The following is a 13,288-nucleotide window of genomic DNA, read 5'->3' as shown; positions in this document are numbered from 1 at the left end:
CCAGTTACCATTACACAGGTAAAGGGGGGGGGGCAGGCAAGTGGCATGGCCAGGGTAGCTAGCAGAGGCTGGGGGCCAGTGGGGGCAGGGCCAGGGGAAGAAGGGGAACAGGGGTAGCAGCAGCTGGGCAGGACAGGGGGAAGAGGAGTGGGGGCAGGATTGGGAGCCATGGCAGGATGAGGGGGTAGGGCTGTGGGGGACAGGAGGTTGGGGGCAAGGCTGTGAGGGAGTAGGGCAGTGGGGGACAGGAGGATGGGGGCAGGGCTGTGAGGGGGTAGGGCTGTAGGGGACAGGAGGTTGGGGGCGGGGCTGTGAGGGGGCGGTGGGGTGGTGGAACAATTTGCATAGTGGAGGTGCTGAGAGCCATTGAAGCAAACGCTAAACCCTGTATATGATGGAAACCACTTCAAGCCAGCCGCACCCCCAGTTCCAGCCCCTGGGGCTGTGAGCAGCAGGGAGGGGGGGACAGGAACATTGGGTGGGGCAGGGTCTATGCGGGGGGTGGGATGGGGCCAGGCTGTGGCGGGAAGGAGGGTGTGGAAGGGCTATGAGGGGTGTGGGGCAGGATACCCTGTCTCAGGTTCCTCTCCCTCCCCCAGGCAGTGATGTGTGGAGTACCCACGAGCGCCGCCTCTTCTCCAAAGCCTTCGCCCTGCACAGGAAGGACTTTGCCCAGATCCAACGTGCGGTGAGAGCAGCACTAGCCCCCTCCCCACCCCTCACTTCCAACCACCTTCTGCGGGGGGAACGGACACCCGTCTACTCCAGCCCCGGCCTCTTCCAGCAGGGGGAGCTGTAGGAGTGGGGTGGGAGCGCTGGCTGCAGGGGGATGGATTTCCGGCTACTCCAGGCCCGGCCTCTCCCAGCAGGGCTGGGGGATGCTGGCTGACCGAGTTCTCCCTGCCCCCCAGGTGCCCTCCAAGCGGCTGGCCCAGTGCGTGGAGTTCTATTACCTGCACAAGAGCCGGCTGCGGCGCAGTCACAAACGAAGTGGTGCCGGGTCAGAGACGGGCGCCATCGTAGGCAGGGCCGGCCCCGGGCAGGTATGTGAGACCTCAGGGACAGGGATGGGGGGAGCCCCTGCCCAGACAAGGAAGCAGCCTGGGGGAGGTCTGTGATGTCCCCCTCTTTCTCTCTCTCTCAGCCCCCACCTACCCCAGAGCTCCCTCAGGACTCACCCCCCGGCTCCAGCTTCCCCTGCAAACGTTGTGGCAAGTAAGTGGCTTTAACTCTTTGGGCTCCACACCCACCAGAATGGGGGGCAGGGGGCAGGCTCCAAGTGGGAGTGTTCCCCAGGCCTCCTGCTTGCTGGGGGAGAAGCAGCTCGGAGGCTGAAGGGCCCCCGCAGACGCCTCACTAACCCCTGCCCCCCACTCTGTCCCCAGGACGTTCTACAAGATCAAGAGCCGAAATGCCCACATGAAGATCCATCGGCAGCAGGACGACTGGGGTGGGCAGGGGGGAATGCTGGGACCTGGCGCTCTCCCTGCCCCTCATGCGGGGTGCCCCCCCTGGGCCAACACAGAGCCAGCCGAGCCCGTTGCTGAAGCCCTGGCCTGCCCCGGGCTGGGGCTGCTCTATGGGAGGGACATGGAGCAGCTCTTCATGTGATGGGGGGCAGGACCCCTCCCTTGGCCTGGCATGGAGAGCTCCACCTTCCAAGAGTTTGCCCCACTGGGGGCCAAGGGGCTGTGGTCTCCTCATGGGGAGCACAAGGTTACAGGAGCCCTCTGCCATGAGGGCAGGACCTGCCCCTACAAGAGACTCCATCCAGGCTCAGCCTGGCCCCTGCACTGCCCCCTATGCCTGGGCAGCTGCCTGTAGGGCATAACCACTGGGGCATGTGGGGCAGGGGCAGCGGGCTGAGGAGCAGAAAGACAGCAGGGGTAGTGGGGGGTAGGCGCTTTATTGAGGATATAACATGCTTATTGCTGTAACAGCCACCATGTTCATGCAACAGCCACGCACACAACAGGGACACACAGGGCTCCCTGGAGCTGGGGAGGGGGATCCCAGCCCACTGGTGAGTGGGGTGGGTGGGGGGAGGAACATTGTGTCGCACTCTCTCACAGCTCCACCGCCCTTAGGAGCCCTGCCCAGCAGGGCAGGATCAGAGCCGCCATCCTCAGGCGCCATGCAGAGGGGCTAGGGCCCCCTAGGAGCTGCTGGGCAGGGGGAACGGGTCCTGGAGGGGCTCACTGGGAACAAATCCTGGAGCAGCTGCCTCTCTGGGGGCAGGGTCTGACTTCCAGGCAGTAGCAACTGAGGATGTCGGGCTGGGGGGGACTCCCTCAGCAGGGAGCAGCAGCACTGGAGATGCTGGGATAGAGGCTGCTCCACCAGTGGGGTGGGGGCTGGGGGCAGGGCCCCTGCACGTCACAATAAATAAAGCAGTCTGGGGCGTTCAGTCCCCAAGTCCATTGCTCTGGGAGCAGCCCTGATCCTGTCCTGGGCTCTGGGCCAGCTCCCCACACGGGCCTCCATGTACTGGTTCTCCAGGTGCCACTCACACCTCGATGCTTGGGTCAGAGCCCAGGCCCTGCTTCTGCAGCAGCTCCTCCTGCTTCATTTTGGGCTTCTCCGACCGTGTGTGCCAGACCAGAACCTGCAATGGAGGAGTGCAGGACAGAGGTGGGGTCCAGAGAGATCCCCCCAGACCGTGCCCCTCCCCCAACCAGCACCCCCAGCCAGTCAGCACAGCTGGGGGACTGAAGACACCTGGGACCATCCTGCTTAGAGGCAAAATTTCACATTCCCCACTCCCAGCACCATGGATAGAACCCAGGAGTCCTGACCCCCTGCCCTAACCCACTCAACCCACTGCGCTCCCAGCACCACGGATAAAACCCAGGAGTCCTGGCTCCCAGTCCCCCTCCTCACCTTGGTGCAGTTGTCAGCTCGAGGCTCCAGCTCTTCGATGGAGACCAGTGACTGCAGCAGGCTGCTCTCCAGGTAGCCACGCTCAGCCAGCAAGTCGAACCGGGCCTCACGATTGGCCAGCAGCAGCTGCAGAGCAATAGCGAAGCCGGCCATGTCCATGGGGAAGGGCCGGTTGGGCTTCCAGGCTGTGTAGAAGCCCACCACCCTGCCCTTCTCCACCAGGGGGCGCTCGAAGCGCAGGCCACCCACGAGCCCCACAGGCCAAACTGAGACACGCTTGGTGGAGCGGATCTGTGGGAGAGAGAGAGAGGGGTGTCAGCAGCAGAAAGAGACCCCCACGTTGGGGAGGTGACACAAATGCCTCCCTGCGCCCCCCACCCCAATCCCCGCCTCCAGCACCCTGCCACCCACTCCCTTCCCTGTCACCCCACCCCCTGCCTCCAGCGCCCTGCCGCCCACTCCCTTCCCCGTCACCCCACCCCCTGCCTCCAGCACCCTGCCGCCCACTCCCTTCCCCGTCACCCCACCCCTTGCCTCCAGCACCCTGCTGCCCACTCCCTTCCCCGTCACCCCACCCCCTGCCTCCAGCACCCTGCCGCCCACTCCCTTCCCCGTCACCCCACCCCCTGCCTCCAGCGTGCTGCCACCCTCCCCAGCATCCAGCACCCTGCGGCCCACCCCCTTCTCCGTCACCCTACCACCATGCCTCCAGCGCCCTGCCGCCCCCACTTCCCCATCACCCCACCCCCTGCCTCCAGCGCCCTGCCGCCCACTCCCGTCACCCCACCCCCTGCCTCCAGCGCCCTGCTGTGACAAAGTGGGAATTCTTTGTAATATTTTTATGACACGTCTAACTGTCTCCATTTCCCCTGTACGGTGCATTGTTACCCAGTGTGTGTGTGTGTGTGGGGGGGGGGGAACGGACACACGACACACTGTTTGCTTTTGGGGCAGGCTGGAGACAGAGGTGAGGGTGTCGCCTGTCTGGGTCTCAATCCCCATACTAGTGGAACACCTCAAAAGACACCAGACAAATCCAATTGTCTCCCTAGCAATCAATGACCCAGAAAGCTATAGACTTCCCCGCCCCTCAGCAGGGGGGAGGGGGGCTGAGCAACATTCCCCCAGGTTGAGATCCAAGGACTGGAGAGATGTGAGCAGGGGTGGAGGGGCAAGAGTGGGTGGCTGGAGGCAGCCGGGGCTCTCACCTGGAGTCTGACAGAGGAGATCAGACGGATGGTCAGTGAGAGCTTGAACCAAGGAGCTCACTACAGCTCGGCTGGGCCCTGGGCGAACCAGACTGGACTGCGCTTTAACGTCTGTTCTCTGTGCTAACCTAAGGACTCCGTATGGTGTGTTCCAGAGGACTAATAAACCCAAGTGTTTTGACAACACTGTGTGAGTGTCACTGCCAATGCTTGGCGAGGTGCACTAATCCCTGGGGAGTGCACCAGTCTCCACTGGGGGTCTGTCTCAGTTGGACTCGCTGAATGGAGCTCACAATGTGAAGCAGGCGTGCCGGAGGCCTAGAGGTCCAGTTTCACGAGGCGGTGAAGCCATGTGTCTTACACGGCCTCCAGGGGGTCTGACACACTGAAGGGGTTCCTGCTAGAGACTCTTCCCAAACTGACACCGTATCACCGATCTTGTGGATCCATGACAGGTGGTGGTAGCGGTGGGATGCTGACTGCACCGGTAGCATTTTGTAATAAATGACTTGCAGCAGTAAAACAAGGATAGTTAAAGGAAACAGCAAAAAAATGGTCTGTAGCCAGGTCCCTAAGACAGGCAATGCAAACATGTGCAGGCAAAGAGGGTTAAGCGTTGGGAAGCTCAACAAGGTGCAGATGTACGGCTGAAGAAGGATGACCGGTCCAAGAAGCAGGTTCCAGATCCAGGCGGGGTTCCAAGAGGGTGTGAGAGTGACAGAGACAGCAATAGGACATCCTTGAGACCCGGCTCCCCGTACAGCAGTGGTCTTTGCGACTTGGTTCCCCATTGATAGATCTGAAGTGGTGGGATTTGGCGCTGAGAGTGAAGATGCTAGTAGATTGTTCCCTCTCGGCTTCCAAGGAGGAAGAACAGCGGAAGAACCCGGAGAAGGAGTGAAAGCAGGAACCAGATATGGAGAAGCAGAGGGACAAGTGGGGAAAGATGCTGATTCCGCAGGGAACGTAGATCCCAGTTTACGAAGCGGGGATATTGATGCCTGTCTCACTGCCTTTGAAAAGGCTTGTGATTTGAACCAGGTTGACCCTGCAGACTGGTTCCGCTGTTTCACCCCTTACTCAGGCCCACCGCTATAGAGGCGTTCAGCCACATGGATGGAGCTGACACTGGGGACTATGAACAGTTCAGAAAGACTCTATGGCTTACGTCTGAATTGACATCTGGGGCTTATAGGGAGGTTTCGGGGTGCGCAAAAGACCCAGGGTGTGACCTACATGGAAACCACCACCCTGATGGGAGAATATCTCCACAAGTGGGGTAAGAGTGCAGGGACACTACACGGGAGGATTGGTATAACCTGGGTGGGTTGGAGGAACTCTATGAGATCAGTCCTCACGAACTTAAAATGTGGCTAGTGCACAGGGAACTGAAGGATCTGCATAGCACAAGTCAGTTGGCCAATGATTTTGTGGACAGTAGGTGTGGGTATGAAGAGAGACCCAAAGGGAACTGGGCTAAGCATGGGTCCTGGAAAAGGGAACCAGTGGAGGCACCCCAGGTAAACCCATGCGGGCAGGCTTCTTCCAAGGGACCTCTGAAACGCGAGATGTAATATCTGTAGGAAAACAGGACAGAAGTGGGCACTATGGCCAAGGCTTGATGAAATAAGGTTTGCTACTTCACTCTGCCCAACCAAGAAGGCCGCATTGTAGCTCAGGCGCTGAGTGTGAGTCACACAGCCAGCTCCTCGGGGGCACCGGGGGTGGTGAAAGATGGGCTCCTGATCCAGGCACTGTACACATGTCCTGTGGTACTCTGCTGGGCTCAGACTCATGGGATCCCCAGTGGGAGCAGAAGGTGCTGGTTACTGGGAAGACGTTCCTGGGGTAGAGAGATTCTGGGACAGAGAGCCCTTGTCAGAGCACATGTGGTACAACCCATCACATGCTGAAAGGCTGTGTCAGCTGGGTTAAGGTTCCTTTTGTCTAGCTCTGTGCAGACCCAGGAGGGCTTGGGGTGGCTGGTCTCCAGGATATCAGCTCTGACATCCTTTTGGGGACTGACTGTATCACCTTAAGACAAAATTCCGCCCGTTTCTGTACCTGCCCAGGATTTGAACCACGCGAGCCGACAGGCTCAGACTGGAGGTGTCAGTGAAAATGCAAATAGCTTGGCTGGCAGGGAGCAGGAGGGTTTTCCCCCCTTGCTTGCAACAGAAAGGAATGGCTGTTAGCTCAGGGCACCTTTCAGTCTGTAACCATACAGCCAGATCTGAGTGGGGCAGGAGAATGGCCTCAGCCAGCTGCACACGGGAGATGTGAGTCACACTGGCTCAGGCGAAACTTCCCTGACGCCTGATGCTGTGACCAAGGGAGCAAGCTCCCGGCCTGCCCTCGCTGGGAAAGTAGAGGCAGAGCCGAGCCCTGTGGTATCTGAAACCCCAGCTGAGTGTGGGCAGACACAGGCAGGGCAGGGGGATGGCCAAACAGGTTTGCCCTGGCCAGGGGGAGAGAAGCCCCAGTGAAGAGGCCGCTTCTGGTAACAGACACCTGATCAGAGGGTGGCCCTGACCACATGCATTCTCTTAGCCAAGAGAGCCCACCAGGAGCAGGGGATGAGAGGATTGTCCTGGGGGTGAAGGCAACAGACTGACCCCAAGTGGGGAGATGGGTTCCTTGCATCACACAGCGCTGGGGTTGAGACACACCAATGTGAAGGAGCCCCTTGCATGCCTGCCTCACCAGACCCTGGGACACCACAGCCCCAGGGATATGGCTAGGCGAAGACCAAATGATCCAGGAGTAACTTCCTACCCCAACCTAGGCTAAGGACACCCCCGGCTGCAGCCAAGCTGACACTTGGAGGACCAGGGCTCATTGCCCTCCTCACTCCCCAGCCAATGAGGGGGTCGAGGGAGTGGCTGGATCCCAGCCCAGTTTCAAACTCAAGGTTTTGGGGTATAAAGGGGCGTGGGGCTGCACCCTGCTGGTGCCATCTAACAGACCAGACCTAAGGGAGGATGGGAAAGTGCTCGGAACGGCGTATTCAAACTATAAGTTGGACTGAATGGCAACTGTGCTATAAGAATCTCGAGAGTGCCGGGTGGGACAGCTACTAAGGAGAAGGGGAAGATGTAGTATCTCTGGATAACATTTGTGGGTTCGAACTTCCCCAGGTGACTGGTTTAAGTGACCCTGCTCAGCTTGGTCTCAAAGAGGGAAGAGATGTGACAAAGTGGGAATTTTGGGTAATATTTTTATGAAGCTTATGTGTGCCTCAGTTTCCCCTATATGCTACATTGTTACCCAGTGGTGGTGTGGGGAGGGGGGCAGGGCAGGACTGTTTGGTCTTGGGGCTGGCTAGGAGACAGAGGTGTGGGTGTCACCTAACTGTCTGGGCCTTAATCCCCATAGAAGTGGAGCCTGTAAAAAGACAATGGCAAATCCAATTGCCCGGACATTGATACCTGGCAACCAAGTGGCCCAGAAAACTATAGACTTCCCTGCCTCCCAACATGGGGGCTGGTCTCAGATCCAGACTGAAGAGATGAGAGAGGAGGGAGAAGAGCAGGAGTCAGTTGGAGAGTCCGAGGAATCAGACAGAGGGTCAGAGACAGCTTGAACCAAGGGGCTCACTATAGCTCGGCTGGGCTCTGGGCTAACCAGATTGGACTGTGCTTTGATGTGTTCTCTGTGCTAACCTAAGGACTGCCTATGGTGTGTTCCAGAGGAGAACACTGTGTGAGTGTCACTGAAATGCTTGGCGAGGTGCATTGATCCCTGGGGAGTGTACCAGTCTCCATCGGGGTGTCTCAGTTGGACTCGCTGAATGAAGCTCATGGTGTGAAGCAGGAGTGCTGGAGGCCCTGAGGAACAGGTTCAGGAGGCAGTGAAGCCGTATGGCTCACGCTTCCTCCAGGGTGAGACCCTAAGGGGACTGGCACACTGAAGGGGTTCCTCCTAGAGACTGTTCCAGAGCTGGGCCCATAGCACCGATCACGTGGATCTGTGACACCTGCCTCCCCCACTTCCCCAGCACCCCCAGCCTGCCTCCAGTGACCTGCCACCCCCCCACACATTACATCTACGCTGTCCCAGTGCCCCACTCCTTCCCCCCGAAGCACACAGCACCCACCTCATCGAAGAGGCGCAGGCTGTAGGTGTTGTCGTCGTCGGCGAAGTAGACCACACCCTCCTCACTGAGCTCCCGGTTCTCCCGCAGCCACTGCAGGGCCAGGTTACGCTGCTCCACGCCACGGGGCTTCAGCCAGTTGGGGTCGCTCTCCTTGCGCTTGTGCTCCTTGGGTGTCTCCGTGTGCAGATGGGTGAAGCGCAGGCCGCTCTGGGCCAGCAGCTCCGACACCAGCTGGGTCTTCACTGGGGAGTCCTCTACCACAATCCAGTGGAAGTTCTTCACATGCAGGAAGGTCTGTGAGATGCGCACCAGCTCAGCCTTCTGCACCAGCCTGCGGGAGAGGAGAAACAACAGAGAGATGCACCATCTCAGCTTGGCGGGCGGGGGGGGAGACAATAGAGAAATATGCCAGCTGGGGAGGAAGGGGGAAACAATAGAGAAATGCACCAGCTCAGCCTCGGGAGGAGGGGGAAACAATAGAGATGGGGCAGCTCAGCCTAGGGGGAAGGGGGAAACAATAGAGGAACGTACCAACTTGGCCTGGAGAACAATAAAGGGGGAGAAGCCAGAGAGAAGCACACCAGCTGGAGAAGGTGGTAGTGGGAGAGAAACCAGGGACATGCAGCAGCCTTCAGGGAAAGGGGTGGTGATGAGGCAGACTGAGGTGGGCAAGGGGGAGCACGCAGTGGAGTTAGACTGTTCCTCCCAACGGAGATGAAGCAGTCAGGTTCCAAAGAGCACCTCTTGGGTATTGAAATATCCATTTCTGGAGTTGCCAGTGCTTGGCATTAGAGAAATCTCAGCTCCTCCCACACAAATGGGTTTAATACCAGCTCTGTCTGCTGGAGGGATATTCTTCCCCTCAGCCATGTCTTACCCCAGCAAGGCAACAGTAACTGGGGGTGTGGTAACCCACACTCATGATCTCATCTGACAAGGATGGGAAGAGGCAGGCCAGTTAGATCCTGGGAAATATGGCTTAGTAGCTTCTGCAGAGGTTGCTTCCCTGGGTGCTTGGGAGTGACTGGAGTGTTTCCATAAACACTGACTGGTGCTGGGCAGGGGGAGCAGGGCCCCTTTCAGCCCCCTGACTGCTAACACTGCAGCAGAGCCAGCTGGCGGGTTCCATGGGAGCCACAGGGCCCTAACCTGCTACCTGCAGGTGCCTGCTCTCCTTGCGGCTGGGTTTCAGGCTGCTGAATCCAGCCCTGGAGTAATTTCTGTTCCTAGCACATGGAGACTCTTCCCATCCCCAGCAGAGCCTCCCATCTCCCCAAGCCCAGCCTATTCCCAGCATGGCCAAGCCCCCTTCAGCTCCCCCCAGCAGGAGCTCCCACCTGGCATAGGTGGGTGTGATGGCGTAGATGATGGGCAGTGCCTGTCCCTCCAGCTCTGGGCCCTTTCCTCGTGCCTGCAGCCGTTTCACCTCACTCAGCAGCTGGGAGATCTTCTTGTCCTTGCCATGCATGAGGTCACTGGCTGATCTCAGGTGCTGGGAGCAGTCGCAGGGCTGCCCTGGAGCCAGGCAGAGGAGGCAGACAGGTCAGAGACGGGAGACCCTCTGGGTTGCAGCTAGCCCACCCCTCCCTAGGGGAAGACTGGGCCCAACAGCCTGGTCCCCAGAGTGTTCCCTGCCTGACTTGAAATCCGTTGAGTAACGGTGTTCCCAGCCCTTCCTCATCTCCCTACTGGGGAGCAGCGGGGCTCCCAGCCAGACCCATTCCCATCAGGGAGCTGCGTGGCTCCCAGCCTCTCCCCTGGGGACGATTCCCCAGCTGGACCCAGCCATAGTCAGGGAGCAACCAGGCTCCCATCCCTTCTTCCAAACCAGCATGCTCCCTCCTACCCCACCGTCTGACCCTCGAGTATTCCTGTGACTCCCCGAGTTTCCTGAGACAGGATCTGTGCTCTTCCCTCCAGTCCAATCCCTCACTCCGCACCTCTGGCTGAACTCCTGGCTCTTTACGCAGATATCCAGTGGAGCTGGGGCAGGGGCTAGCATCCAGTAGGACAGGGGCTGGCACTGGTACCCAGACAGGCTCCCCTCTCTGTCTGTCTGTCTCACTAGGGGGAGAGAGGATGTTCAGGGGGCAGTGACTGCTGGCACCATGCTCTGGTGGGGATCGAGAACAGCTCCTGGCCCAACAGCGCTGTCTGGGCCCACGAACCTGCTCTGAGTTCAGCCCCAGCACCGCAGCTGCTGCACTCAGCCCAGCACTCACCCAGCTGCAGCAACGCGTACATGAGCCCAATCACCGACACTAGGAAGTAAATGACAAACACATTCTTCAGCTTCACCTTCATGGTGCCACTCTGGCCCCTGGGGAGATGGGGAGGGAGTGGCTGGTTATGGGGGTATCCTGCTGCAGCACTCCCCCCCACCCCCCAAACTGCTACGGTGAGCACATCCAGGACATGCTGGGCACATGGACACGCACCTCTAGCACTGCAGTCCCCATCTCTGTACCATGGCCACCCTGGACCTCCTGCACCCGCCACCACTGGGAGTGTCTCCGGGCGGGGCTTACCATGTCTCTTGGTAGCCCCTGGCACGACTGGGCCCCCAGCCCTCACAAGAGCCTTCAATTCAGGCTGGGCAATGCAGCTGGAAGTGGATAAGGATTTGGAGCCATGTAAATCTCAGCCCCACCATGGCCACTGTGCCCACTGGGGGGAAAGGGGGACATGGCACCATCCCTGGGGAAATCACACCCCGGGAATGGGGAGGAGGATGGGGGATGTGCCACCGTCCCCGGGGATGGGGAGGGCGTGACACCATCCCCAGGGAGATTGCACCACAGGGATGGGGGGGAAACGTGGCATTGTCCCTGGGAGATTGCACCACAGGGATGCGGGGGACGTGGCATCATCCCTGGGGAGATCACACCACGGGGATGTGGTGGGGGGGATATGGCACCATTCCTGGGGAGATTGCGCTATGGGAATGGGAGGGACGTGCCACCATCCCTGGGGAGATCACGCCACGGGGATGGGGGGAAGGGACGTGGCACTGTCCCTGGGGAGATCACGCCACAGGGATGGAGTGGACAGGGGTGTGATGGAGTGGGAATTTTCTGTAATATTTTGTATGAATAGTGTGTGCATGCCTCAGTTTCCCCTGCATGCTGCATTAAGTAGGTGCTGGGAAAAGGTTGTCTACTCTCTGCAGAGAGCCAGGTGTTACTGATGCTGTCAGGGGGGTGGGACCCATGTCCCTGGAGGGTCCAAGATGACAATGGCCACTCCATTGCCCAGACATTTGGTACTTAGCAACTAAGGACCACGGATGGCCCTCCCCTCCGCAGGAAGCTAGCCATGCTTGTGGGGGAACAGGAACATAGGACTGAGGAGGGGCCAGGTGGATGGAAGCTGGAGACTCTCCTGAACTGGGTCAAAAGAGGGGTCAGAATAAGGCTCTGGGCTGCCCAAGATGGACCATGTGGTAACTTTCTGTTCTCTGTGCTAAGCTAAGAACTAACAAACCCTTCTATTTTACAATGCTGGCTGAGTGCCCCCGCAGATGTCTGAGGTGGGGCATTGCTCCCTAAGATTGTACAAGTCTCCTTCAGGAGGTCCATCCCAGTTGGACTGGCTGAACGGAGCTCACGGTGTGAAGCAAGGTGCTGATGGACCAGAGGTCCAGCCTAGGAGGTGGTGAAGCCAAGTGGCTTATCCTGGAAGAAGAGTTGGGTCTGGCATGCTGCAGGGGTTTCCTCACAGAGGCAGTTCCAAAGCTTGGGCCATAGAACCAGACCTGTGGATCCAGGCCAGGAGGCTGTGGCCCCAGGGCCGGCTCTAACTTTTTTGCTGCCCCAAGCAGCAAAAAAAAGTGCCGCCCCCCGAGCCCCCCCGCCGAGCGCCGCGCTGCCGGAGCCCGCCCCCCCCCGCCGAGCGCCGCCGGAACCCCCCCCCCCGAGTGCCGCGCCCCGCACCGCCCCCCCGCCGAGCGCCGCTGGAACCCCCCCCAGCCCCGCGCCGCCCCCCCCGCCGAGCGCCGCGCCGCCGGAGCCCGCCCCCGCCCCCCGCCGAGCGCCACCAGAACCCCCCCCCCCAGCGCCGCGCCCGCGCCGCCCCCCCCCCCACCGAGCGCCGAACCGCCGGAGCCCGCCCCCCCGCCGGAGCGCCCCCCCGCGGAATGCTGCGCCGCGCTCCCCCCGCCGCCCCTTACCAGGTGCCGCCCCAAGCATGTGCTTGGTTGCCTGGTGGCTGGAGCCGGCCCTGTGTGGCCCCATCCCTGGGAAGTCTGAACTATGGGACAGGGAGGTGGAGATGTGGCACTGTCCCTGGGAGATGGCACCATGGAGACGTGGGGTTGGACATGGGATATGGCACTGTCGCGGGGAGATCACACCACGGGGACGGAGGGGGACAGGGAACATGGCACCGTCCCGGGGAGAGAGCACCAGAGGGATGGGGGGGGGGGGGCAGGGGACACGGCACCGTCCCGGGGAGATCGCACCAGGGGGATGGGGAGGGGGCAGGGAACACGGACTGTCATGGGGAGATCGCACCAGGGGGATAGGGGGGAGGGCAGGGGACACGGCACCGTCCCGGGGAGATCGCACCAGGGGGATGGGCAGGGGGCAGGGGACACGGACCGTCCCGGGGAGATCGCACCAGGGGGATAGGGAGGGGGCAGGGGACACGGCACTGTCCCGGGGAGATCGCACGAGGTGGGGGGGGGGCAGGGGACACCGCACTGTCCCGGGGAGATCGCACCAGAGGGGTGGGGAGGGGACACGGCACCATCCTGGGGAGATCGCACCAGGGGGATGGGGGGGGGCGTCCCGGGGAGATCGCACCAGAGGGGTGGGGAGGGGACAGGGGACACGGCACCGTCCCGGGGAGATCGCACCACTGGAGCAGGAACGTCCCATCGTTGCTATGGAGACCGCGCCGCGGGGGAGGGAACGTGCTGCCGTTGCCACGGAGACCGCGGCTGGTTACTCACCGCGCCGGCCCCGGGGGGTGGGGAGCGGGTCGGCAGGCGGGTCTCAGCGCCCTGCAGCCTCCTCCGCACCCGGCACCGGCATTTCCGGTCCGGCCCCCTCTCTGGTCCGGGTCCCGTAGATCTCCTTCGTCCTCCGCCCCCTGCAACTCACTT

At 60.7% G+C, this 13,288-nt stretch overlaps 1 protein-coding gene across 2 annotated transcripts; it reads right to left on the bottom strand.

Moving 5' to 3' along the window:
* Positions 1 to 1,897: 1,897 nt before the first annotated feature.
* On the bottom strand, positions 1,898 to 10,488 carry B3GAT3 (beta-1,3-glucuronyltransferase 3). Of its 2 annotated transcripts, none has more exons than XM_065407617.1 (5): positions 10,353 to 10,488; positions 9,522 to 9,699; positions 8,185 to 8,515; positions 2,881 to 3,171; positions 1,898 to 2,605 (listed from the first exon to the last, which is right to left on the bottom strand). In XM_065407617.1, exons 1-5 carry the CDS (start codon positions 10,486 to 10,488, stop codon positions 2,507 to 2,509), a joined length of 1,035 nt encoding a protein of 344 aa, XP_065263689.1. In that variant the 3' UTR covers positions 1,898 to 2,506. The 2 variants fall into 2 exon arrangements, with proteins under 2 accessions (XP_065263689.1, XP_065263690.1); XM_065407618.1 differs by having other exon boundaries at positions 10,407 to 10,488.
* Between the last annotated feature and the right edge of the window lie 2,800 nt (positions 10,489 to 13,288).

Source organism: Emys orbicularis, chromosome 7, assembly GCF_028017835.1.
Source record: "Emys orbicularis isolate rEmyOrb1 chromosome 7, rEmyOrb1.hap1, whole genome shotgun sequence".
Taxonomy (NCBI): Eukaryota; Metazoa; Chordata; order Testudines; family Emydidae; genus Emys; species Emys orbicularis.
Note: the sequence above shows the minus strand (reverse complement) of the source record. Positions and strands in the feature narration are given on the sequence as shown.

Bases quoted from the DNA above. Each gene is read 5' to 3' on its own strand.
- B3GAT3 (XM_065407617.1), bottom strand. From the start codon at position 10,488: ATGAAGGTGAAGCTGAAGAATGTGTTTGTCATTTACTTCCTAGTGTCG. The intron at 8,516-9,521 runs GTGGGAGCTCCT...CCTCTCCCGCAG, and splicing joins ATCACACCCACCTATGCCAG to GCTGGTGCAGAAGGCTGAGC. The intron at 2,606-2,880 runs GTGAGGAGGGGG...CCTCCATTGCAG, and splicing joins GAGCTGACAACTGCACCAAG to GTTCTGGTCTGGCACACACG.